The 27227-nt window shown below is 35.3% G+C and overlaps 2 protein-coding genes across 3 annotated transcripts in view; one reads left to right on the forward strand and one right to left on the reverse strand.

Moving 5' to 3' along the window:
* Window positions 1-6158, forward strand: part of ORC4 (origin recognition complex subunit 4) — a 107777-nt gene extending 101619 nt beyond the window's left edge. Inside the window, exon 17 of the transcript XR_006383839.1 lies at window positions 6072-6158. The gene's annotated coding sequence lies outside the window, so the exon portion shown is untranslated. The remainder of the gene's footprint in view (window positions 1-6071) is intronic.
* Window positions 4054-27227, reverse strand: part of ACVR2A (activin A receptor type 2A) — an 84634-nt gene continuing 61460 nt past the window's right edge. Inside the window, exons 5-12 of one of the 2 annotated variants that reach the window (XM_044242520.1) lie at window positions 21347-21370; window positions 17211-17354; window positions 15211-15354; window positions 13890-14035; window positions 11949-12063; window positions 9283-9421; window positions 6040-6170; window positions 4054-4927 (exon numbers count right to left, since the gene is read on the reverse strand). In XM_044242520.1, the coding sequence (XP_044098455.1) occupies window positions 4733-4927; window positions 6040-6170; window positions 9283-9421; window positions 11949-12063; window positions 13890-14035; window positions 15211-15354; window positions 17211-17354; window positions 21347-21370 (1038 nt within the window). In that variant the 3' untranslated portion in view covers window positions 4054-4732. The remainder of the gene's footprint in view (window positions 4928-6039; window positions 6171-9282; window positions 9422-11948; window positions 12064-13889; window positions 14036-15210; window positions 15355-17210; window positions 17355-21346; window positions 21371-27227) is intronic. The other variant, XM_044242521.1, reaches the window with a different exon arrangement.

Consider the following 27227-nt stretch of genomic DNA (forward strand, 5'->3'; position numbering starts at 1 on the left):
GTATTATCTGTTTTAAATGCACTCACTGTGAAAGTATCTAAAGAACTTGATTTCAGGATTGCAATTCACTAGCCTAAGATTGCCACTAAAAGGCTGAAAGCTCTCATCTGCCTTCCTGGTTATAGAAGACCTGCAGAAGATCCATCAACACCCAGTATACAGATTGTAAGACTATAAGTAGCAGGGTGGGTTTTCATTTTCATTGAAACAATTCTTAAATTAGAAAAAAGGTTAGCAAAACAGAGTGTTAGAGGCTTCAGAGCAGTTTTGACTCATGTGACCCCTCCAAGTACCTTATCCAAAACAGGATCTTCTTCTCTAGTTCATGTGCTCATGCATGTGAATGGCTCTGAGGAATTAAAACTTGCTGGTCCAAACATACAGTATCTTAATGCTATGTATGTTGAGTATATACTATGTATTAACTTCCCAAAGGATCCATTTTGCAGAACATGCTGTGGAAAGCGATTTTAGTCTTTCAGTATAGATTCATTGCATATTCCACCACAGCTTTCATTTTCATGTGATTTAGAAGCCAGTGCAGGTTCTTTTAAACCACTGTTAAGCGTTGTTCTTTCCTTCACCTTTACCTTAAAATATATTGAGAATCCCATTGGTGTGAACTGTAACACAGCTCCCACCGTGGGGGTTTCCATCCCCTCTTAAAAGCCACAGGATAAACAAAAGCCTTGGCAACATTAAAAATATAAATGAAAGCTAGCTTCCTTGACAGTTGCTCTTACTGATCACCCTAAGAGAAAAATACCAGAATTCTTCCATCGAGTTAGTAAATTAGTTAACATCCTTAGGAAGTGGGGTTTGTATCTTTGATGACTATTTCCTAAGCCACATCTTTCTATTTCCCTATGAAAAGAAGGTAACTAATGCCTGCTAGCCTCTGGTTTCCTACAACTGGCAAGACTAACATACATACTTTGTGAATAGTCTTGGGTAGTAAAGGGGGGAAACGCTAACCCTTTACAAACTTTCACCACTGTCCCCATTCTTCCATATCTCAAGGTGTGAGCCTCACCATAAATGACAAAGCTACTGTTCCCCTCTTGAAGAAAAATGTATTGCTGAAGAAAAACTGCATAAGCAAATCATATACCATATTCATTTTTTTATTTAACTCGAGGATGGAATGGGGATAGCATACATTTTATTGTACAATATTTAACAATCACTTATTCAAGGTGGAGTTTTAGGGGCTTTTTTTTTTTTTTTTTTTAGCTTTTTGTTAAATACTTGCAGAAAAAAATAGCAAGTACAATTTGACAGTAGTACAACAACCTGTGCCCAAAACACTGACAAGAATTACAGAGTAAAGCTAAAATAATTGCTTACCAATATTTTGAGAGGTAACAAATAGGATATGGATTGAGACTGCGTAAAAAATGTACTGCTGGTTGAATATCTGAGGTAAATGATGTTCAATCAAGATGCTACTTGTATCATTTTGCCCATAAATCAGTAAATAATTTTATGCACATTATACCAAATGTTTCTAAAAAGTAATTTTTTAAAAAGGTAAAAAAGAGAAACTGGAAAATATTTGTGGAGAAGCATTTTTTTTTAAATAGTAAGTTTAATTCCACTTAAACTTATCATCTGGTCAGGGTATTTTTTTCCCCTACCTGCCTGCATTTTACTTAAATGTAGCTTTTACTTAGGATTGAGGAAAGGAAGAAGAAAAAGGTTCTTTTTAAATTTTATGTAGATGATTCTCTTTTAAAATTCCAAACTTGATGGGTTTTTCTCCTGATTATATTTTCAAAACATCACCATGAAAGATAGTGCAGGTTCATGGGACCAACAATTTTGAGGCACAGTCTCTGTTCTGGAATTCACAAGGTACCTGTAATAAACATTCAAACAAGAGTCACACTTCACATGCTAAAAACTTCCTAGCATCTAAAATACATACAAGAGCTGTGCAGGGCAAAGACTTCGAATAAAGCCAAACACTGGTTAATCCATCAGTCCTATGGCAGTTGATCATAAAGCATTCCTTACATGGAGATTTGGGCAAGGTAAAGAGTGGAAGTTAGAGCAGCAGTTCTGATGGGTATCAGAAAGGCAAAATACAAGACGAATCATAAGGAGCACCATACACATGAGGAAAAAATTATTGGGGTCTCAGTTCACCCCCAAACAAAGAAGTCATCGTTTTTCTCATTCTTTGATCTTTCTTTTTTCAGTATCCCTAGCTCAAACTTTTTGTAAGCTTGCCCACTCTACGCTGACTGTAAACCAAACATGAAAATGCCCTGCAAATGAAAGTTTTAACAAGACTAGGTATCAGGACAGGTAGTCATTGGAACATTCTTATTTTACTGCTTATAAAAAGTGTTTTTCTATTAATATAGTTTTCAAAAGGATACAAGTCTTAAAGTTGGTTAGCTAGAGTTAAGTACAATACCCAGGATTTCTAAAAATTTTTTCTAACAGGAGAGAAAACTATCTTTTGAATAACTGATCTTATAAAATTTATCACTAGTGCTCACATAAGCCAAACATTCATCATAATACTTCTTGTTTTTGTTTTGATTTTTTTCTTGCTTTTAAAAATGAGATTAAATGTTTAGAACAGGTAGAACTTCGTCTTTAGGAGATTGACAATTTCCATGTGTGAACATTGTCAGTTTCCCATCTTGATTAGTTTCAAAGTGGAAGTTAAACCAAATCAATTAAGATGTCAGGTCCTTTTTGAAATAAAGAGGTGAACTTAACATTGAAAAGGGAATTCTTAGGAATACAGTGAAAACTTGGGTACATATGAGACCCAAGAGCACAAAGTTCTGCATGGTGTGTGGCACACAGACAACAATGCTGTTACTCTTCTTTCCTCCCTGCTTTAGAGTCTGTTGACCTATGCATTATTTATAAATAATATAATTTATTATTCCCAGAGATTAAGTGCACATTATATGTAAAATGTAGTGTACTGCGTGGTTAAATAGCCATTTGAAGATAATACATTCACAGTGAGCTCCTGATAGTGACATGTAAAAAGTTCTTTTATAAAATCAATGTATGGATTTTAAAATGGCCTGACTAAAGTACATAGTGTAATACTGGCTATTTATTGGTCAGAAATAAAATAAAATAGAAATTCAGGAAATTAACTGTTTTACTTTGGCCTATATAAATTTGAGGAACAATCCAATTATATTCTGATGCAATATTGTTTTGAAAAGCACTTTGGCACCTACCTACCATCAATTCCACTTTTTTATCAAGGATAAGGCATGAACTATCCTAAAAATCATAGTTGTTTCTGAAAGCAATTTGCGGGAGGAGGCTAGGCTATATTACCTATATCAACATCGGTTACCTCTAAATGTCATTGCATATTTTAAGTTTTTAAGTTTAACTTGTTATCCCTGATTTGTTTTAAAGCAGTAACATCTGAAATCTGTGCTTAAAATTTAAAACCTCTATCCTAGGGTAATTCTTTACATATCACAGACATCAAATATTACTCTGACAAGATGGCACCAAGCAGAAATATAGTGATAAAGTTACAAGTCTCAAAGCAGAGAGTGAGGAATTCTGGATAATGACACTTCCTGAGGTGATCCTTAAAGAGTGATTAAGAATGTCCCACACACTGTTTGGTGAAAAGAAATACACTACAATTTTACATATATAAATAGGAAAAAAAAATCTATTTTAAAAGAATAAAAATGAAGAGCTTTCCAGTGTCATAGCTCACTTTAAAAAATTTAAATCATGCTTTAAATTTTCAAATATTCCCCAAACACAGCACACCTAAAAAAAAAAAAAAAAAAAAAAGAAAAGAAAGAAAGAAAAAAAAAAACTTAGATAAGTATGCAATAATTTGGGAACTGGATAGAAGATGAAGCTCTAAAACATGGGAAGAAGGGGAAAATGACATCTTTTTTTTCCTTGCAAAAAACAGCACTTTTTTTCCTTAAATTACAAGCTAGCACAAAAAAAAGCTAAAACACTGCTTTATGAATGGCCACTTAGTGTTGGCACTAAGCATAGCTTACCTTTTTTTCTTAAATAACACAGTAATTTGTAATACCTTGTTACAAAACATGGATCAATTTATTATTCAAATTTTGTTAGTGTTTTCAATTTTATAATTTAGCAACCGTGGAACTGAGGTATACCTTGTTGAGGGAGGTTAAAGTAATGCTTGGAAGCCTCTTTACTGTACCCCACTTTGATGACTTTGTTTATGTACACAGAACAGCAGCACACTAAACATTCACAAGCTGTGTCATATTGGCATTACAATAGTCATTTATAGAAACACAACAGCAAATGCAATAAAAACAAGTTACCCTTTTTAAAATCTGAAATGAAAAGTTTTTGATTTAAAAAAAAATAGCAGTAGTTCATTTAAGGAATTAGTGTCTTCTGACAGACATTAAGAAATCTGATGTCAGTTTTCAAACACTTGATTAGCCAGGTCCAAAAGATCCTTGATTTGGAGAGGGCTACGTTCTTCATGTACACTTTTTCAAAAGTTTCTTTATAGAGTCTGCAGCTTTTCCAAGTCTCATGTCCTTCACATCTCTTCTGCAGGCAATGCCATAAGTCTCCCAGAGCCACATTTTTAAACGTGAGGGTCTTCTTTTTGACATGTCCAGGAGACCTCCTACTCATTTCTCACAGAAAATTAACTGTAAGCAGTTTCGTTAGCTTAGCAGCTCCAGCTCAGAGTCCTGTTTCACACTGTGTACACATGGTGCAACCATCATAGACTAGATTCTTTGGGAGGAAAGTCAACGTTTGTCACCATTGTGACCACTGTTACAATGTCCTCTGTGGTAATGATATTTGTTAGTCTTTGCATCTGAGTGATTCTTTCACCTACACATCCAGCTGATAACCTGGCTTCTGCATCGTGATCCCAACATTCTTCTATTGTTTCACAGAGCATTGCCATTCCCTAAAAAGGAAAAACATACTCAAACACCACAGCCGATTTTGTTTTCTATTAGGAAACAATAAAATGTCCATAAAGAAACTGGTATTTCTGTGAGTCAGGTTCCAAGATTAGCCAAGTTAGATGTTATAGGTCAACATTCACTTAAATGGAAGTAAAGCATAAAGAAAAATCAATTCCTATAGCTTCCAAACTTCTGAGACTGTCATAGGAGGTAGTAAAATTTTTTTAATTCCCCAAATCCCAATATAAACCAGGTCAGTTCAATGCTAACCCTTGATCTGGACTCAAAGCCAAAGCTAAATTTGTTTTTTAACCAACTTTTATTGTTTTCTTAGTTAATACCAGCATTTCTGTCTTACAGTTAAATAGAAAAGGAAAAAAAAAAGGGTTAGAAAAGCATCCTTAAGATTCTTTACCTGGTTTTAATCCATGTTCGGTTATATTTGGACCAAAATAACCAGGCCAATAGTGTTCCATTCTTCACTTACCTAAGTCTCTAGTTTTAAGAGCATTCCTAAGAACCTCAACAAATTCCAATCCCAAATCAAAAACACGGAAAGCCGAAAACTGCTTTACTTTAAAAATAGCATCTTATGGGAAGCTGGTGATCATCAAAGTCACCCACCTATCCACATGCTCAGAGCCAGGTACTCCTTTCCTTGGGAAGATTTCCAAACGAGACAAACACAAGACCATAGTACTGTCAGCCCCTTAGTTTTAGGACTTCACCATCTTCCCTTATAACCCTAAAATTTTTTTTTAAAGATTTTATTTATTTATTTGACAGAGAGAGATCACAAGTAGGGAGAGAGGCAGGCAAAGAGAGAGAGGAGGAAGCAGGCTCCCCATTGAGCAGAGCAACTGATGCGGGGCTTGATCCCAGGACCCTGAGATCATGATCTGAGCCAAAAAGCAGAGGCTTTAACCCACTGAGCCACCCAGGGGCCCCTAGCCCTAAAATTCTATTGTTTATAGAACTCTAGACAGAATATCCTGTATGAAGATAACCTCTCCAGAAAAACCATCCCAGAAGAGAAGTGTGCAGAGATAGAAATCATTCCTCTGAAAAGCATTTTATTGGAATTTCAAATGAAAAGCTAACTGTAACTTACAGCATGTTTCTGCCAATAATCTCTTAAAACAGGCCTCTTTTTTTTATGCACAACAACTTCCTGCATGTCTTCAAGAGATGGATGCTGGCCAATTTCCTCCTCGAATGGCAACATGTATTCATCTACAGGTCCTGAAATGGGTGAGGGGGGGAAACAAAACCATTTTAATTCAAATCTTCCTGACTTGAAACTGGAACAACCCTTCTGAAACATACTCTGTATCACCTTTTCCCAACTGTTAAATGGTATATAATGACAGGAGAAAAACACACTCTCAACTACTTCTACCACAGTATGACCCAAATGCTAATTTAAGAGAAATCAAAAACTCTACAATTTGGCACATAAGCCTGCTAAGTTTGCCTAAGGAGCTTTCTCATCTGCTCTATGAGAACTGCCTATCTCCATACATAGATAGGACCACAGGGAATCAACAATATTTGCAAATCTAGGCTATAATATCCCTTTAAGTACTTCCCACAATTCAAATCAGGCTGTAAACAGTGGTGATTCTATCTGACAATTTGGGGGTTAATCTCTTACAACCATCTTTATCCTGTGGCACATCTTTACCCTCTACACGCTCTGCATGAGGAATTATATACCTCAGAGTTACAACTCGCCCTCACAAAAGCTGCCAAAAATAGTCTTTTAAAAAAATCACAAGCATACTCCATACAGGGTTCCCAATAAGCCTTCAGAATATGCCTTCGCAGGCAAAACTTATTCACCAAAATAAATGGTTCCTTTTTTCTTAGGCATACTCAAATAGGAAAATGCAGTTATGAGTTAATACTAATACTTAATAAGCACTTACCCTGACTAGGAACTTTACATACACTGTTTCCTGCCATTTTACACCTCCACAGAGTGAAGGTGACATTACCTCTATTTTACAGATAGTAAAGAAGCTCAGAAAAGTTGCATAATTTGCACAAGGACATGACAGTTGTTAAGTGGTAGAGTTGGAATTTGAATCCATCTCTGCCGCTGAAGTCAGTGTTTTCAATCACTGTACGGTCTCCCCTTGACAGAAACCACTCACTAGAGACTGATTTCATATAAAGGGCCTGTATACAGACCTAAACCTTGCACAGATACTCCTACTCCTGGATGGGATGTAAATGATAAATAATGAGTCATGAAGGAGGACATGTAACTCTACTCTTTCTAAATGGAAGAATCCTTGATGGCCTGGATAGTCCATCTCTGCTTTAGCACTTCCAGTGACATTCTGAAGTGTCTGTTTAAATCCTGCTACTCAAAATTGCTCAGCAGCAACGGCACTGACTACCAGCCTGAAAGAAATTTAAGTATCAGGCCCTAACCCAGGCCTACTGAGTCAGAATATGAACTTGATCAGGAGTTTAGTACACTTTCAAGTGTGAGAATCACTGAACTTTGCCATCAACAAATTTTAAAGTACTCACTTTAGCAATGTTCACACTGTCCCATCCTGCCCCAATTTCTGACTTAAGGGTCAGAAATTCCCGACTCTGCAAGTATTTCACAGCACATGCAAAGCATTTCAGAAATACTAGTACCTGTCCTTTTCACTTTTCATAAAAACTTCCCTGATAACCACTCTACCGCAAATGCAAAAATACAAAACAAAGCATTAGCACACTCCTAAACTCCCACAACCCTCTCAATATTCTTCAGGTATTATACTCGTCCAGAATAACTTACAGAATATCTAATACTAATGAATACTACACACAGAACTAGACAATTCACACTAACCTTAATCTAGAGTCAATTGTCCAGGATGTATTTTATCCCTGTAATTAAACTATACATTGCTTAAGGGCAGGGTCTTGTATATATCCCCATGACACCATATCCAGTGGTTGGTTCTGGAGAGTCCATATTATTAAAGTTTTTATGAAATACATTTTCCTATAACATCTGCCATCTGACCTATTTCTGCTTCCATAAATGCACATAATGTACTTTATCTTCCACTGTAAGCCAAACTGCTTCAGACTTTCTTGGGTCTGGATCCACCCCATGCCAAACTCCCAATCTCAGAAGAATGAATGGCTGTCTGTTCCTGACCACTCTACTAAATTCCCTTGAAAACCATAGTGCGCCAAATCAAATTTCATGTACCAGACAGAGGTAGTCTGTCCTACACTGAGACACCATTACAGTACTCAGAAAACAAAGTATTCTTATAAATACATGTTAAGTTGGCTTAAATATACTAAACAATTTCTTTTAAGGTCTTTTCACAATCTGCAGGAAGTTTTTAGGTAATTGTAAATTTTTTTTAAAAAGGTTCAAGCTAATTTACATTTGTCGAGATGTCTGCTTTCTATTTTTCACGTCCAAAAAAAGTGCTGTAACACAAGTGAAGAGAATGGAGACCTTCAGAGAAGCACTGAAGACAGTACCTAGCACACTATAATTTTGTTAACACCAGGAACAGTATACAAGCTTATAATCAATCGATCCGTGCAAATATTTACATGACTTAAACAAGGATTTACATAACAAAAACAAGGAGTAAGAATCCTTTAGAACCAAGGTGTGAGAGGATATAACTAGCATTCATAACAACCTCTACATCAGCTCAGACTTTTAAGGCATCGAGGAGGCAGAATTTAACCTGTGGTATATCCAAAGGCATGCTCCATTTTGTGTCATGGAGGATGGACTGTAAATTCAGTCTGGTTAAGTGTATGTGGACATCATGGGAGTGATGAAGAGACTTAGCCTTGAGTGTCCTGGGAAGGAAAATCCCCCAATCCTTCATTTACCTCCTGTTGCCAAAAGAGTTGACTTTTGCAACCTGGGGGCAGGTAGGACCTGCAGGACCCACAAAGTAGCAGCCATATCCCTATATTTGGATCACAGTATCAAATCTAGGTTTCACCATTTACTACCCTAAAGCTAATATTAGCAATCTGCTTAATTTCTACTACTTAAAATTTGAACTTCAAATTGCACCTATATAAAACTAATAACTACCTCCAAAGGAGTCTTAGGAAATCAGCTAAAGGTATGTGAAGTGCCTAGCACAGAACACCTGGCAGTGATAAAGGTGCCCATACCTTCCCTCTCCAGCCTGCCCCTATCCCTTGCCTCCTGAATTCTCTTTAAGCCACTACCTCTTGGGAGTCTACTTAAAAAAATTTTTTTGTACTTTGAAATATACCTTTTAAGTGTAATCATCCCTTTTCATGTATGTGTAGTAGGCAATAGGCATTATCTTTTTTAAAAAAATATTTTTTCCCTTACCATCTGCAGCAGTACAGCGAGAAGCCAGTTCCCATAGGACTAATCCCATGGCGTACATATCTATTCTCAAAAATGCATCCCTTTGGAAGTTTATAGCACCCTCTAATACCTCTGGAGCCATATACCTCCGGGTACCAACCTGAAAAAGATGAAAGCAAACAATACTCATTCATTAACTTTATGAACTAACATTTTAAGATTTTGTAAAATGAATCAAAACCAAGTATGTTCTGCTGTCGTATCAGGTAAGGTAAATACATTATGACCACCAGACTACAGAGTCAAGGAACACTGTATTCACGTAATAACAGCCAAGACACTGGAAATGGGAAGTTTCCATCAGTAGGGACTTCTTAAACAGAGTACTATGCAGCTCCTAAAAAACATGAGGTAAATCTGAACTTACACGGAAAAATTTCCAAAAACACTGTACAGCAAGGAACAAAAGCAGTATATATATTGAGATCCCTTGTGGGTATACTCAATAAATATACAAGCAGACACTGCCGGCATTGGCTTAGAATTTTTCCCCCTTCTGGAAGTAATCCTAAAAACAATGGTGGTTTTGTTAGAGATAAGGACAAGAAAACTGTATTTCTCAATTGTACCCTTTACATCCTGTTTGAAATGTGTAAAAAAAAATATATTCCTTTTTAAGGATTTCTCTTTCTCTGTATTAACAAAAAATAGTAATATAAATCTTAAAAAGAATTAGCCCAGTAAAGAATGGATAAACTTTTTTAAAAGTTCTATTTCTTCAAAGTCTACATATTTATTTATTCATGAATTCTCTCTTGGCATTCTTTATTTCTGTCTCTAACAATTTGGTATTTCTTAGTATTGTAACTATGGTTACTAAGCTACTGTAGCTAGCTTTGGTTGGTGCTTGACAATATTCATATATGAAAGCTTAAAAATTCTTATAGGATAGCTGGGTGGATCACACATTCAGTTTTTGGAGATCAAGGGAATGGCCAGCTAATAGTATTCCAAAAAGCTCCATCCTTAGTTGAGTGATCTCTAGATTAGAAGTCAGACAACTATCTGAGAACACACATACAACAGAAATGTCTAGAAAAAAAAGGAGTCAATCACTAAGACTCCAAAGCTCAAGTTTTTAATTCATTTAATAATGAGACACGCTAAAGAAAGAAAAAAAAGTAGCTTTGCTTCTTTTGCTCCTTTAACTGTACTATAAGCAAGCATTTCTCAAAAATTTACTTTTCAAAGAAAAAAAAAGTTTACTTTTCCCCTAAAGACAAATGTATTCTATCCAAAGTACTTTTCTTATAACGTGACAACTACCTTTCCTTAGTATAAAATGCCCTCTCTTTTATAATAAGATAAAAATCTTATTTTTCTCCAGGGTTCTTTATTTGCAATATGTAAAGTGTACAATAACTTGAATTTTGAAATTTTCTGGTCCATGAAGTCTAAAGTCAAGGATCCAGTGATGTAGGTAATTATTTTTACCTCGTCATGTAAACTAATTGAGAGGGCAGTAAAAGACAGGAATAAGTCTCGAATTTTTTTCTTAAGAAAAGGGGGGAAGTGTTATGATACACCAGAGGATTAAACTGTCCCCCAATTTTAGTTTTATAATAATGACACAGTCAACTCAGATATTTGTCCCTAGGCTTCCTGCAGAATCTCCCACCTCTATCACAGACTCCACAAGACTGCCTTCATTCCCAAACACGTATGGTGTCAACTTTTCTAGAACTTGGACTATTGACTACTGGTGTAAACTAAATTCTTATCCTCGGTCAGTATTGCCAAATTTGTTATGCTGTGATTCTTTAATAACTATTCTTGGAGGTCAATAGGATATGCTGGGGAAAATGAAAGCTTAGAATTAGATGACAAATAATTTCCATGACTTGAAAGATGAAGTAATAATCATGCCAACTTTGTAAGGAAATGTCACCTTTCAGGTCAAACTGGTTTTCTTAATAAAAAGATGATCTTGTAGTTATGAAAAACACCACCTTTCCTCACCTCACAGTTTCTGAGAATAAAATGTATGGATCATGTTTTTCTCCTGTTTGGCTTTCTTAAAGATTCCCATTGTTCAGAGTTCTTCATACAGACCTTGACTAGATAGAATTAATTAGGCTTTTTTGCTCAGGGCTTAGTAAGTGCTCTGAACTGGAGAGAATTCAAAGAAAAGCTGTAAAGTTGGTTAAAGAATTAATGAAGCACTAAAGACCATGAAGCAAGAAAGTAATTGTTGCATGGAAAAATCAAACAATAGATATTCTTTAGTACATACTAGCATGAATAGTAACTGTTCTGCCATTCCTCTTAGGATGATGAAAGAATTAACGAATTAAAACTACTGTGTTATTACTAAGAACTCCCTAAGAATGAGGTCCATTTAAATGGATTAACTTGATTATTTTTAAAAATAGTATCCCATGACACATATCTAGGTTGTTTTATGAACTGACTGATCTAAACCACTTGAGTTCCTAACAGTCCTTCACCACACATGAAAATGTCTTCCTCAGCAAATTTAACATACTACTTTTAAGAGAGTCATTTTATATTAAATGCTGATTTAATAACCATCACAGTAATATTATATCAATTCAATCTAGATATGCCATTCTAAGAAAATATAGGACAAGATTATTTTTCTTACATTTTGTAGTTACCATCCTTACCTGTCCATGGGTATCACCTGCAGACTTGCCAGCTTCAAATTTTAAGGCCAACCCAAAGTCAGCAATGCAAGCTGTCAGATTGTTTTTCAACAGCACATTTTTACTTTTGATGTCCCTTGCAAATAGACAAAGTAGTCAAATTAATTTTAAAAAAGTTACTTTTAAAAGTTTTCAATGAAAGTGGGAAAAGATGAGAAAACACTATTAAAGTATGACAAACAGAAAAAAGGAGGGAGAAAAGGCTTGAAAAACAAGAGTAGAGTGACAAACTCCTATTCATAACATGGACAGTAAGAGGGACATTTCTCCATAAAGCAGTTTTATAAAGAGCTGCTCTTCCAAAAATACTGTCTAGCCTACATGTTACCTATGTCATTCCTACCTACCAATCATAAAATTGCTGGTTTTTTGAGGTAAAATGAATATTTCAGAGTTTATACTTAGAAGCACCCCTTGCAACTGAGATTTAAGAACACAAACTAAAAGAATATTCAAATAAAATGAATTGGGGCCTTTTGCCTACTGGAAAAGGCCTACATACTATAACAATTCCTTATTTTAGGGGTTTTTAGATTCATCAGCCTTGTTGTAGAAAAGCAACTCTAGGAATGTGTATCGGAAAATTTTCACCATAAACAAACAACTCCAGCTAGATCCTGGTGTTCCAAAAAGAGTAACCATTTCAAAGCAATCAGATATCCTTTTTTATATACTAGCTTCAACTAATTCACCCTAGAGATTACTACACTCTTACCTACATATATCTGTGCCATGAGCAGTAGTTAAATCTATGTGCACAGACATGGAGACCAAGAATGGGACAGAGGAGACACAGACACCCACAAATGCTGCAAAAAACAATCAGTAAAGCCTCAAAGGATTTTTAGGAACCCCACTGGCAATAACTTTTGGGGGTGCCAAAGAATTAGTTCCCTATAGGACTAGGTGAGATGAATAAAAATTCAGGAAGAGATAGACTATATGCAGGAAGGTGAGAAAATGGGAGCTTTTTCTGAGGTGGAATTCGTTCAAGGGAGTTTGCAAAATTAAAAGTAGTGCCTCCCAACAACCTAAAACACTGCAACTGGTGGCACTCAATTAAGTATCTATTAAATGAATCAGCTTTTAAAGCAACCATCTTTTTTTAACTATGTAATGGACACACAATGTTACATTAAAAGTGTAAGACTTTGTGATTCAACAAGTCTATAGATTATGCCATGCTCACTCAAGTGTAGTTACTGTTACCATACAAAACCACTGATTATATTCCCTAATGGTGTACCTTTTATCACCATGACTTACTTATTCCATAAATGAAAGCTTTTATCCTACTACCCTTCACCCATTCAGTCCATATTCCCACTCACACTCTCACCCCCAACGCCTCCTCTGCCAACCATTAGTTTGTTCTCTGTATTTATGGATCTCTTTCTAAAGCAACTGTCTTTAAATTGAATACACAATGGCAAACTGATTCCATGTTTAAAGGAACAACATTTTCCCTTTTAAGGGAATGACAACTATTGGGTTCAAGCCCAGTTACTCAAATGATGCCTCCCTCCAACTCAGCTCAGATAATGATCACATGGTCATTACAAACACAATAAAAGATACTCAGAGTCTCTCCTCAAAAAATTATCACCAAAGTAAATCCATGTTTTGAGGCAAAACAAATTTCTTTTTCCTTTCACTCTTAACCATGTTTTCAGAAATGAGAAATTAAAACAGAGGTCATTATTTAAACTTTGCTAATGATATTAAATATATCCATTACCCAAAGTACTTCCTGGCCAATCTCAAAGGTAATTTGAAAAACAAATAAAAATCAACTGCCTCTTCTAGCATGATTAGGTAATTGGGGGGAAAACAAATTTTGCACAGTAAATTTAAAGTTTAAATACTAAATTATTAGGGAAAACAATATAAATTTATTTCTACCTGTGAGATATGGCGGGTTTGTGGCCATCTTTTAGGCCAGGTATGTCCTCATGCAAATATGCCAGTCCTCTAGCCATGGTTTCTGCAATATGACACAATTCATTCCAAGAGACCACATTAGCCTTAAGAAAGTCTGACAGTGAACCCTAAAGAAATGAAAGAAAAGGGGGGAAAAACAACTTATGCTCTGGACAAAAGCTGTATGACATGGAGAACTTTATACTTTCAAGAGATTATGGAAGGTAACATATCTTTTAGTGAACAATATTATAAAAAAAAATCTTTCTGTAATGATTCAAGTTTCACATTAGTAAACATTTGACTAGAATAGAATACCTCTAATCTTTAAAGGTTTGCTACAAGGCACAGTCACTTTCCTCCTATTTTGAAGGCAGGAGTTACAAAACAAAACAACCCACCATTTGAAAATCTAAAGTTCAGGAAAATATTTAAAAACTTAAAATATGCTGACTACAAATGTTAACACAAAAGTAAGACATACAGCTGTCAGAATCTTGTCTACAGATTACTGTTATTCTTCCGGTAAACAATTTAGAGACATTTAAGAGCCACCTATATCTAACAATGATGAAACTAATTGCCAAGGAGAACACAACTGCCTATTTCATTAACATGTATTTTCATACTAACTCTGAAAGCAGAAAACCTTTCTACTTTCAGAGGAGAAACAGCAGCTGTGTTCTGGTGATAATTATTCTATAGATCAGTGACAGATCAAAGATCAGATAAATCTCCTCACTCTAGTTTTGTCACTAGGCTATACTGACTGAAGAGTTTTAAAAACAAAATTCAACCTAAAAAATGGTCCAAATAATCAAGTTGAATTGCGAATGGTAAATGAAAATGACTAAGCACCGGCTACACTGAAATAATTATCTGTAAGAGAGAAAAATGCAGCACGAGAAATAAGGGACAAATGACTGGTTTTATGTAAGTAGAGGCTTAGGTGAAAAAGTTGCCAACTTTTCTCTTTTACTAAAATGAACTAATTTTTTTTTTGAAGATTTTATTTATTTACTTGACAGACAGAGATCACAAGTAGGCAGAGAAGCAGGCAGAGAGAGAGAGAGGGAAGCAGGCTCCCTGCTGAGCAGAGAGCCAGATGCGGGGCTTGATCCCAGGACCCTGAAATCAGGACCCGAGCTAAAGGCAGAGGCTTTAACCCACTGAGCCATAACCAACTAAAACAACATACTATTTCCAGAAAAACAAGTCTGAGGGATTTGTAGCCAACATTAGGTGGGTAAGCCAACCCTGAGTTAAAACTGTTTTCCTGAGTTAAAACAGAAAGTAGTTTTACCTTTTCATGAAATGCTGTGATTAGCCAAAGATCCACATCAACACTGGTGCCTCGTTTTTCTGCACCAATGAACTGCAATATGTTCTCATGCTTCATTCCAGGTAAACTATAAACTTCATATTCATTTTGCCATGATTGTTTGTCCTAGAGTTAAAAAGAAAGAATAGTAACAATGCAAAGAACACAGGCAAATAAACCATATCTAAGAAATTACTCAAGTAGATTCTAAGGGAAAATTTAAAAATAAGCTAAGCATGAGAAGATTCTTTGGTTTGGTTTTGTCTTATTTTTTCATAAAAGAAATCTAAGAATAAGGAAGGAACTCTATGACAAATGCCTGCCGTGCCTGCCCCATTCCCTAAAACATACTTCTCTATGTTTCTTGTTTGTGAAAACAGGAGTCCTCATGGGAAATGTTGCATATTTCTATCTATCAATGGCAACACATTCTGCTGACAGTTTCGTAATACAGTGTCATTTCATCATCGTGTGAAGTTATTTTTTGTTTATTCAGAATAATCTTCCTGAGATACGAATTTCAGGTAGAATGACTTCATCTCAATAGAAAACAATTTTTTTGTTCAAAGACTAACATTGTATCAAACGTTCTTAACAAAATGCTGAGAATACCCTGCAAAGTCAGTGAGCACACAACAGGGTATAAATAGGCAATACAATTTAAAACACTATATACTCATTTGCATCTGCAAGTGACCCATGCCTACTACATGTCTATTTATAAAGGATTAGCTTCTCTTCACAATGAAAGAATAATTAAAGTAGGAGGCACCATAGCGTAATGGTTCGGAACCCTCTGAATCCAAACTATCTTAAGAACCTTTGCCAAGTGACAATCATTCAGTTTCCTCATTAGCAAAATGGGGACACTATAGTGTCTGACCCATAGGGTTGTTGTATTATATGTATACTGTGTATTGTTTTTTATGTGTGGGTAATATATAGACACCTATTACTGAGTACTCCTATGTAAAGCACCTCTCCTGACAGAAGCATTCAATAAAGTATTAGCTACTGTTACTCTTGTGCTAATATCCAAAGACCTTTCTCTAATTTTTAAGCTTCTTCCCACAATGAAAGAAGAACCTGGAATTTGTCAATATTAGCAGAACAGATTAGATTCTTTTATAAAGTATCTGCATCAGTACAAAAAAAAAAAAAAAAGTAATAGCGTTCTTCACAGACTCTATGAGACTTTAGAGGAGGCAAGAAAGATAAAAGCTAGGTATATTAAGATAAATTGGTTCTCTAACTCTGGAATGAGGAAGCTCCACTGTGAAGATACAGTGGTGGACCCTGCATCACCAAACCCAACCAGGACCGCAATGCACACAAGGCATTAGCTGGAGGCGAAAAGCAAGACATAGGTAGGAAGAAATCATCATAGATCTATACCACTGATGGACTCAAATAAAACATAAGAACAGCCCAGAAGTGCATTAGACCAAGGTTTTATGAGGTCAGACCCCTTTAAAAGAAAAGTCAACAGTAAACCAATTATTTGGAATCTTGATTCACTTCCAAACAAAATCTGAAATGATTACATGAGCAATCAAAGTAAGACAAAAATGAATCAGTCTGGTAATATACCTCAAAACAATTCTAAAACAAGTATGCTATTCTTTCATTCTTCTCTTTGTTTTCTGATAATGTCAATGGGATATTAAAAGTTAACCAACAAAATTCTATTACTGGAATCCTCATCTTCACCTTACATTTCTATAGTATCTTTAATGGCAAAAGATGTCCTATACATTCATTCACTGGAATTCCATCACTCCAAACAAACGTAACAGTTGCTATACCATGAGTTCCATTCCTTGGATGAGAAGGCAGACTAAAGAGCTAACCGCTTTCCTCAGTATCACAAAGAGCCACCTGGAAACATGTAGTCTGTGTTTTCGGACTGTTTCTGAATTATGATAATTGAGCCAGTTTATCTTTTAAAAATACATGCAGATGAGAAAGATGCAATAACATACCTGTATTGGAAATATTTTCACAGCCACGTACTCATTGAGCAGCTGGGCTTTCCACACACAACCAAATCTTCCCCTTGCTTTCACTTCTAGTAACTGCAGTGGCTTCAAACCTAGTAATGGAGAAGGTGGGGGTGGTCCTGGGTCCTACAGATAAACAATAACAATCGTTTTAGAAAGCAGCACCTGATACAGATCAATGCTAAATATAAGGGAAAAAGTGAGTATACTGAGGAATCAATTGACAGAAACAGGAAACACATACAAATGACACTAACTTCTATCTTGCAAAAACAGTTCTCAAGCATTACTAATTATTTATAGTGATCATAAAGCAAACCACTTGATGTTTCCATAATAACACTCAGCACTACTGCTACATAAGTACAGCAGGAGAAATGACCACAAATCATTTTGAGTCCATCTCACTAATTTTCTGGACTAAGATCTTTTGTGACCTTTAGGGTTATTACTAACAGTATTTCAACGGTTTCATCCAGTTGGTACTTAATTAGACGAGGATTTTAAAAGTGCCAGCAACAGCAAATTATGGCTATTTCTCAAAGGAAAACACTCCTCAAAATCTACTACTTTCTTTCTCCAATGATGGTTTATCTTTAAATCTTTTCTTCATTAATCTCAGAAATGCACAGTCATTCCCAAATACATTGCAGATATGTGTGTCAAATAGAAAATGCAAAATATGTTAACAGCCACAGTGTTCTACTTATTCTAATTTTTCAACCTATTAACAATTAATCCCTTTGCTTATAACTCCCCAAATTGACTGGAGATAAAAATTATCAGTCTGACTGGCAAAGAAAGTACAAATTATAATCCAGAAAATGAGTGTTCATCATAGTAGATGGTAAGAAAAATGAAAGAGAAGTGTATTGCTATAGGTAATTTTGAAAATGGAGCAAATATAGTATATAAATAGGGGCACAACGTTTACAAAACACAAAGGCATCCTTCCTATACAAAGCAGAATGGCAACCTCTCTGGAAGCATTGTATCAGTTCAATATCTGCAACTAAAACAAGATGTAGGAAGCCTTTTGAAAAGCTTCCAGAGAAAAGTAATAAAAATGTATGAAGGGCTGCATAATGAGTATTACAAGGAAGAACTAAAATTTCTGTGGCAACAGCAGCAGACACTGTGACACTGGGTGGCATCTAAGTCGCTTGGAAATAGTATGTCATCCTCTATCAATGCATCTCTCTCCTTTTCATCCCCTTTTAAGAAAAAAATCTCTGCAAAAGCCCCAACACGGTCAGTGCCCCCTTTAGGCATGATTCAGCCCATGGTGTCACTCAAGATTTTAAAAAGCTTACATCAACATTAGAAAGACTCTCAAAAATAGAAACACTGCACAGTATTAAAGAGGACGAAGGTGCAATTTCTTTGAGGCAATCCTTTATAAAATGGCTTGAGAATTCCTACTTTTAAAATAGATAAATTAGAAAACTTGTGACTCATTTCAACCTTAGATATTTATTTTTTAAATGTCTACCAAAAGTTGCTTTGCCTTCACACATTCAAAAGATGAAAGGTTATAGGAGAGCTAAAGAGTGTTGTAGTTTTAACAGAGTGATGAATCCAGAAAAGTCAGATACAAATCTTAGGGCAAGTATGGCCCCTGAAGTTATTATTCTCAGTGGGAAGGGACACAAGAATCTAGGGAGAAGTTTCATCAAACTTAAACCCAGCCTACCTCATTGCTCTATTTACAAGTGTAATAAGAGATGCCCCTGACAGGAGTAGGCTGTGGATGTGGATGTGGAGATGGGAGGAAAAAAGGTTGAAAACTAGTCTTGTAGAGGCAGAGAAAACCGCTCATGCTCAAAATCCAAGAATTATTAGATAACTACATAAAATAATTGTGCTAACAGAAAAAGTTCAGCCTGAAAAAATGTCACTAACTACAAAGTTAAAATCAATGATTCCCCCCTTTTTTAGAACTGAATCAGAAATGTCAAGTTTTCAAAGCAGATATACCAAAAACTGAAGTACGGTGATAAATGTTGAAAGCTGAAGAGGCAAAATAACCACATAAAGAAGAAAACAGCTCTTAACTTTAAGATTTAGGAACTTTTATGTAAATTGATAATGTCTCTTAATAACATACGACATTACCCATTCTCTGTTCTAAAGTGTACCAACCACATGGATATGATTCAGTCTATAAAACAGGATTCAGAGGACTTAATCCACATCTCAAATTAAGACTATGTTTGCAGTTCAAAATGCAATTTTAGTATTTTAAGAAATTTTAGGACACGTACAGTAACTTTCAATGTCTCTATTTAGAGAGAAAAGATCACTGAATATTTTCTGAATGCACAAATAAACCTTAAGGTTCCCGTAAGTTTCCAAGTCTTTGTTTGGCAAGTTTCTAAGCTACCATTATGAGTAAAAAGTCTTAGATCACTGTCCTAATACTATTACCATTCTATTCAGCCTTATAATAGCATGAAAACAGACTACTGTTAAAAGAACGAATACTGACGACTTTTTAAAGGGTGAGGAAAAGGTGTACAAAGGTAGATTCCTATAGAATGTCAAACTTTAGAAAATGGTATGTGTTTTTAAATAATATTCTATAATACTTAAAAGGTAAAACTCAAAAATGAGTAACTAAAATATAGATCAGAACTCTATAAAATATATACACTAATATAAATTTTTGTTTTAATGAAAAACTAGATTATTCTATATAATACTTTTCATACTCTTCACTAAATGTATAGGAAACTTTAACTGTATCTCTAATATCTGGCTTTTACTTATCCTATCATCAGAGCATATCATAAATCATTTGCAGTTTATGAGCATCATTATACTATTTTACCCACAAAAAACTCAATGCAGTTCACCCTTGAACAACATGGGTTTGAACTGCAGGAGTCCACTTCTATGTGGATTTTTTTCTAATAAATACAATACAGTCAGTACTGTAAATTTATCTTCTCTTCATTATGATTTTAATAATTTTCCTTTTTCTAGCTTACTTGGTTTGTTACTTTGTTGCAAGAATACACTATATCACACGTATAACATACAAAATATGTGTTAACCTTTGTGTTATTAGTCACAAAATTTAGTTTTCTGGTTAAGTAGTTAAGTTTTAGAGGAGTAAGAAGTTACACGCAGGTGTGACTTGTGCACAGCACTGGCACCCCTAAACCCTGCATTGTTCAAGGGTCAACTGTACTTGATTCTAGGAATAAAGATTTATACTTTTAAAATGTATCAACACCTGGCAAGACAAATTCGGGCTTGTTCTTCACAATGACAGCAACACTCTAATATTGTCATAAAACATGACTTGGTCCTGCTACACAGAAAACCAGCTTTGGGGATTCAACTGTATGGACCAGGGAATTCCTATAAACTTTTTCTGATCTCCTGTTCTCTTGCAATCCCCACGCTATGTTGCATAGTTACGAAGACATGCAGCGGAATGTGCCTCCACTTAATCACTTCTTTACCCATTTGTATATGAAAATTATGGCATCAGAAGACATCATGTTGAGGAACAACAAATGGCAACCACTGAAAGCCGTGTGCCCATCCCAACACCACTACCCAATAAAATTACTATACTGAAGACTGAAATAAATTAGCAGAAGTGAAGAGCTGCTAAGTAGTCTGTGATCATTTGATTCTTCTGAGTTCTCAAGTGGGAAGGGTGAATTCTAATCTAAAATAAAGCCTTCAATCTCTAGAGAGCAAAAAATCAACTTATACTTCTCTAGCTAGCCCATTTGCTAAGGAGGCTATAGAAGAAAGAAACTATTTGAAAATATAGATTTCACATTAAAGGATAATGGGTTTTACCAGAAAGTCAGCTCCTGGTAAAAATGAGCATATGCTCACATTTAAGCTAGTGACACACTAGTCATTAGGTGTTAACATCTCATCAACTAGAACAGTTGTTTCTACATTCCAACTCAGGTAAGTATAAATGAGGTTAAGAACTCTTTGAAAACAAAAAAAACTATTAAAAAATTCCATAACATAAATTTATAAAGGATGCACAATAAAGCAACAACAACAATGAAAATCTAAGAACAAAATGTTTAATATGCATCCACAAAAAGTTCCACAACCATAAAACAAACATCAATGCATCTTACCTCTATCATTATATGAAAGGCGTGCTTGTGAAGAAAAAACACAGGCAAAAGAAATTACGATTTATATCCAGAGTGAAATGAAAAATGACACATCAGTTACAAAAGCGAAGGAAGGAGAATAATGATTTAGCTTTTTAAAAGTTGGCAATGATCCAATGTATCATATTTTAAAAATAAGAATTGGGAACACTCTCCTTATAAAGAGAGGAAAGTAATATCAAACAAACAAAAAACTTGGATATTACCTTTCAGATGAGGGGCATTATTGTACAGACGAATCTAGTATGGCCCCAAACTACTTGATCCAATGAACTTCAAGCTAGCAAATAAACTACAGCAAGTCAAATAATTGTTTCTTGTTTTTATAAGAAGTTCTAGAGTCTAAACTGAAGAATAAAAGGAGCAATTTGAGAAAATATGCGTTAGAACTGGCTTTGGACAGCAGAGGGCAGTACTGCCTTAAACAAAATCTAGAAGCAGCACAGAAGGAATTTTTATGTAACTAGAGTAAGTTCCTCAGCCCACACTCTGGCAGTTGTTTTAAGACTCTCTAAAATCTCCCATTTCCTGAACTGCTACACTCCCTTGTCATGGAATATAGCAGAATCGTAATAGAAGAATGTTTCTAGTGTGCAACATGTTTCTAGTGTGTGCAACATAAACAATATACTAGGGTAAGAAAATAAGACGGGAGTAATAAAAAAATGAGAATTAAGTAGAACACAGTGACAGGCCAGGCCCACTGTTGACTTACTGGCTACATAGAGAGTGAAGAAGTCAATCAGGGGTGGCCCTGGGAATAAGTATCCATACATATTTTTCAGTCTGAGGACACTCAGATACTGAAGGAGAACAAGATTTTCATTTTCACAGTCATCCTAAAATAGTTAGGGGCCTAAATTTAAAATTAAGAGAAAGACTGCCACCAATGTAAAAGAAGGCTTCAAATCCCTCCAGTCACTGAGTATATCTGCCATTTCCAATATTTCTACAATATTTATACAGAGAATAGCACTGACAAAAAAGATGTGACCACTCATATGTACCAGTAGTTTAACTAGTTTTGCTTCCTTCTTGATTTTCTCCTGTGATAATGATTCAGGACTATTTATAATTCATCTAAAAGGCTTAGCTAACCCTACTATCAAATCATCTTATCAGTACTCCAAAGTAAAATTCATCCCTTAAAAGATATACATGCTAACTGAGTAACTAGACTTTAACTTCCCAGGGCCTATGTATCTCTCAGGTTTTGTTTTCATTACAGGTACTACAGAGATAAACCTGCCACTTTAATTGCACTATGCAAGTAGGTACTATCCATTCATCTTTATATACTTATTAATAAATGAACATTAGAGTAAGTCAGAGAATGATCAAGCTAAATAAGAACAAGCAATAAGATCAAGCTAAACAAGAACAGGCCTCAATGTGTAAACTATGTTCCAAAATAAAAGGGTCAAAACAGAATCCAAAAAAATTAAATCACTGAAATACATGGACAAAAAGTAACCAAATAAAACCATCTGAATTCACAACATAGAAAATGGAAACCTGAGTATCATGTGCTATAACTGGAGATAATCATGAAAATCAAATCAGCATATTAATGTCAACTAATTAGGCTGCTGGATAAGAAAGAGACTAGTTGCTTATTCCTTAAGAAGTAAAGAAATTTAACTGTATTGCCAAACATCAAAAAAGAATAAATAGGACTTCTCCATTCACTCAAAAAATCCTTGAGTGCCTACTTGTGCCAGGCCCTGACTACCTCAGCTTCTCATGGCACTTACTATAGTGTGGAGGAAGTAAGACTCATCAAAGACACCACACTGATGAATCTATAATTATAAAATAAGAGCAGTAAAAATGAAATCAGTACTTTGAGCACCTGTAAGGTTAAAGGGGACTTCTACAGGCATGTTAAATAAGAGATTTTCCTAAGGAGAGAATCCTTGGAAAATGGAGTAAGTACTCAAGGGAGACACACTAGGTGGGAAAACAGTACTGAGATACATCCTAAATTTCTGACTTGTGCCACCAAATGGTTACTGGTTCTATTTACTGAGAACTCAGTTTGGAGAGATCATTACCACAGGATGGTTAAGTGCTTGGAGATACCTAAGTGCTAATATTTAGCAGGCAGTTAGATGTACAGAACAGGAACAGAAAGAAATCTTTCTAGAAATAGGATTTTGGTTCATTTATTTACTATAAACAAGCATATATGACATATACTAAAATTTTTCTCCTACTATTTAAACCTAAGATTTACATATACATATATATTCTTTGATAACTCACTAAATATCTTCTTAGGACTATCAAGAAGATTTAAGCTCTCCCCCAACCCAAAGTATTTGAAAACCGACAAATTCTGAATTTGTCTCATCTTAGTTATCTAATTATCTCATGCTCTAAGAAATTTTACAATTGCTGATTTTAAAAAAGATTATTGCCAGGCAGACGGAAATAGAATCTATAAAGAAATAATATAGGGCATCTATCAAAACAAATGCTTCTGAGCTAGGGAAAGCAAGACATTATACATTAACAGATTCAATAGTATTGATACTGCCAAATACACAGCCATCATTCTATCCAATTAGATCTTCAAAATTCCATTGTGATTTATCAACTCCTACTTCCTCGATTTCTCTCATCTAACTCCTGAAAGCAAGGCAAAGACAGATCCTATGAAAAGAGGTTTCTGAATAAGTTCCCTAAAAAGAAGGTAGCTCCTCAGCGTAGCTAGCAATGGGGTTTAAAAGTTTGAACTAGATGTAAGGGATATCCATTCACCTTCTGGCCACTGCTCAGAAGCACCAGGTTTATTAGAAATTTTATTTTTATTTATTTTAACATTTGTATTCTGCAAGTAAAGCTGAAAAAAAGGAAAAGGATCATGCTATACATTATGGAAATTATGGAATTGTGATGTGATAAAATGGTTATGTTTATATGTACTTATAATAAAAACTATTTTAAATATAATTTATATACTCTGATCCCTCCCTTTATCCTACTATAGTTTTTTATGTCCCCCCTAATTATTTACTAAAATAAGCCATTCTGTTAAAATTACCTCAATGAATAATAATCCTTGGGTCTACATGTCCAGACTCTACCACTCAGCAGACTGACACTAGGCCAAGACACTTCACCTATCTGTGCCTTAATTTTTCTTATCTACGAAATGGACTTAATAAAACAGAACCTATATCGTGGAGTGTGGAAATATTAATCAGCGTAAAGTGCTCTGTGTAGTCCTTGACAGAGTACTCAAAATCCTTCATTGCACTAATTTCAAATGACTTACATATAAATATATATTTACAATGGCCTCAATAAACATACCTTTTGACAACAATTTTGAAGCTGCTACTCTGTTGGCAGTAACAGCTAACATGTTTTTGTTTTGTTTTGTTTTAATTTTATTTATTTATCTGACAGAGAGAGAGAGAGAGATCACAAGTAGGCAGAGAGGCAGGCAAAGAGTGGGGCGGGGGCGGGAAGCAGACTCCCTGCTGAGCAGAACGGGGCTTGATCACAGGACCCTGAGATCATGACCTGAACCAAAGGCAGAGGCTTAACCCATTGAGCCACCCAGGTGCCCCAACATCTAATATGTTTTGAACACTTAATATTAGGTACCCTGGGTGTGGCTCCAAGTCACTACAGAACTGAAGTCAGACCAAAATTGTCTTCAACTTTCATTTCCAAGCTGCAAAGTCAAACGACCAACCAACCCAATTTTTGTTCACCTACATATCAACTGTGGACTTCAAAAAGGCCAGCAAGAACTGTCCCTCTGTTGCTCGCCACTACCCAGCAGCATGATGTGCGGCACACGACAGGCACTCAGGCACTGGGTCAGTGGGTCAACTGAAACCAAACAAGCAAACCCGAACACCCGCCGCCTATGTGATACAAGCAGCTCTCACTAACAAATGGGCTCTTTCATTTTTCTTATCTCAAATTAACAGAAAAGATTTGACAGTGATGAAGTAGCTAGGAATGAAGGAAGAGATCTACAATGAGGTTCAGGAAATAAAGAACTGAGAGAAAAGCCAAGTCACTTCTTCCTATCTTCCATCTTCTAACCAGACAAGAAAAAGGAGAAATTATGTACTCTGCTCTATATGCATCAGTCCCATTTGCAAAGTGGAAGATAGGGCCCTCCACAGTCTAAAGGAAAACTGAACTCAAGATTTTAAAAACTGAATGGAATTCGTCTTTAGAAATGAAGTACCTTCGCTATTAACTTTAATATTACAGCTTTAACTTGTTTTAAGATTTGGATAAAGGTTCCCCCCACCCCCGCTTCCCTTTCCTTTTTGCTTTTGGACATGGAATTTTAGCAGATCTCTAAGTGGGCCTGTCCATGCATTTGTTAAGTAAAACAGCTCTTATACACCTAAGAGAGTAATTTTTTGCCAAGCTGCAAGTCTACAAATAATTTATGACACTTATCCCCACAATTAGAAGTATACCTAAAACTTAAGTTGTATTTTAAGTTGTAACAAAAATAATCACACACAAAGGTAGAACACATTTCTTCTGTAGGAGCCCTGCACTATTTCTTAGGCATATATAAACAAACAAACAAAAAGACGCTCAACTGCAAGATAAGAGCATGGTATCATCATACTTGAAACATGCTAAAATAAAGTAAGGCACTTAAAAATATTTGTGAAAGGCAGGTTCCAGGTCTTAGTAAAAACCTAACACCAACTCTAAGCTAATAAAACATTATGTTTTGATTATTTCATGAGCATACATTATAGCTCTACTAAATTTCACTTAAGAACACACACTTAATCAGAATGAGATTGAAAAGTATTGAGTTGAAAAGCTGTCCTCAGTATACTGTTAAATTAAAAGAAACCAATTGTGAAATAACATTCTGTAGTTTATATAAAGGGGAAAAAAGCATATACTCAAACAAATTAGATTAGAAAAAGGTGTCAAAGGATACATACCAACCTGTTAAAATTGATTATCTCAGGAAAGTGATAAAGAAAAAAAAAGGAAGAATAAATGGTTCTATCACCTTTCTTTTGCACACTTCCTTCTGTATAATTTGTCTTATTATAACAGGCAAGTATGTGAAATTAATTCTTAAAAATAAACGTAAAGAGAAAGTGTATCAACCTATTTCAAGATGTGCTTCTATAGATGTGATACTCATTTTGCAAGTATAACTTAATATTAGCATATTAATACTCATTTAATTTTAGTAAATTTCTCCTGCATCCTCTACAAATAAACAGTACCCTTTCCTAAACTGGGTTGCCTGAATGATGATGTTATGCTACCCTCTCAGTGTTTTATTAATTTTAAATGGGTACATATATAGACTCAAGTTCAACAGGAAATCCTACACAGCATTTTCACAGATGGCTCAGTTTCTCAGTGGACAGTAATTTGACATAGCATGAAACAACAACCTATTATTACTTTAATATTAAGGTCAGCAGGATTATTTTGTATGCCCAAATCAGTATCCCAAACATCTGAAAGTCTTTACTCTTTATCAGACCAAAATCTAAACAAAATGTCATTGCTGTAAGGAACTGAAGAGACTGATGTCATTTAAGTAGGCATTACTGTTGCAATAGTAATAGTGCTGCTTAAATAGCCTTTAAAAATGAACAAGAAGTTAACTTCATACCTTGTTAAAGGTAGGTAATTTCTAGCCCCTAAAATCCACTTTCTTATCAAGTGCTTTTATCAGCATAAATATAGATCTTATTAACAGGAAACTTCAGCTCACATATGGTTTTGAAAGTGATGCAAACACTTTTATTGAAACCACATTACCTCTAACCACAATAAGACTTCTTAATCACAGAGTCAATGCAGCCATTCCCTCCTGTTC

This window comes from Neovison vison, chromosome 3, assembly GCF_020171115.1.
Source record: "Neovison vison isolate M4711 chromosome 3, ASM_NN_V1, whole genome shotgun sequence".
Taxonomy (NCBI): domain Eukaryota; kingdom Metazoa; phylum Chordata; class Mammalia; order Carnivora; family Mustelidae; genus Neogale; species Neogale vison.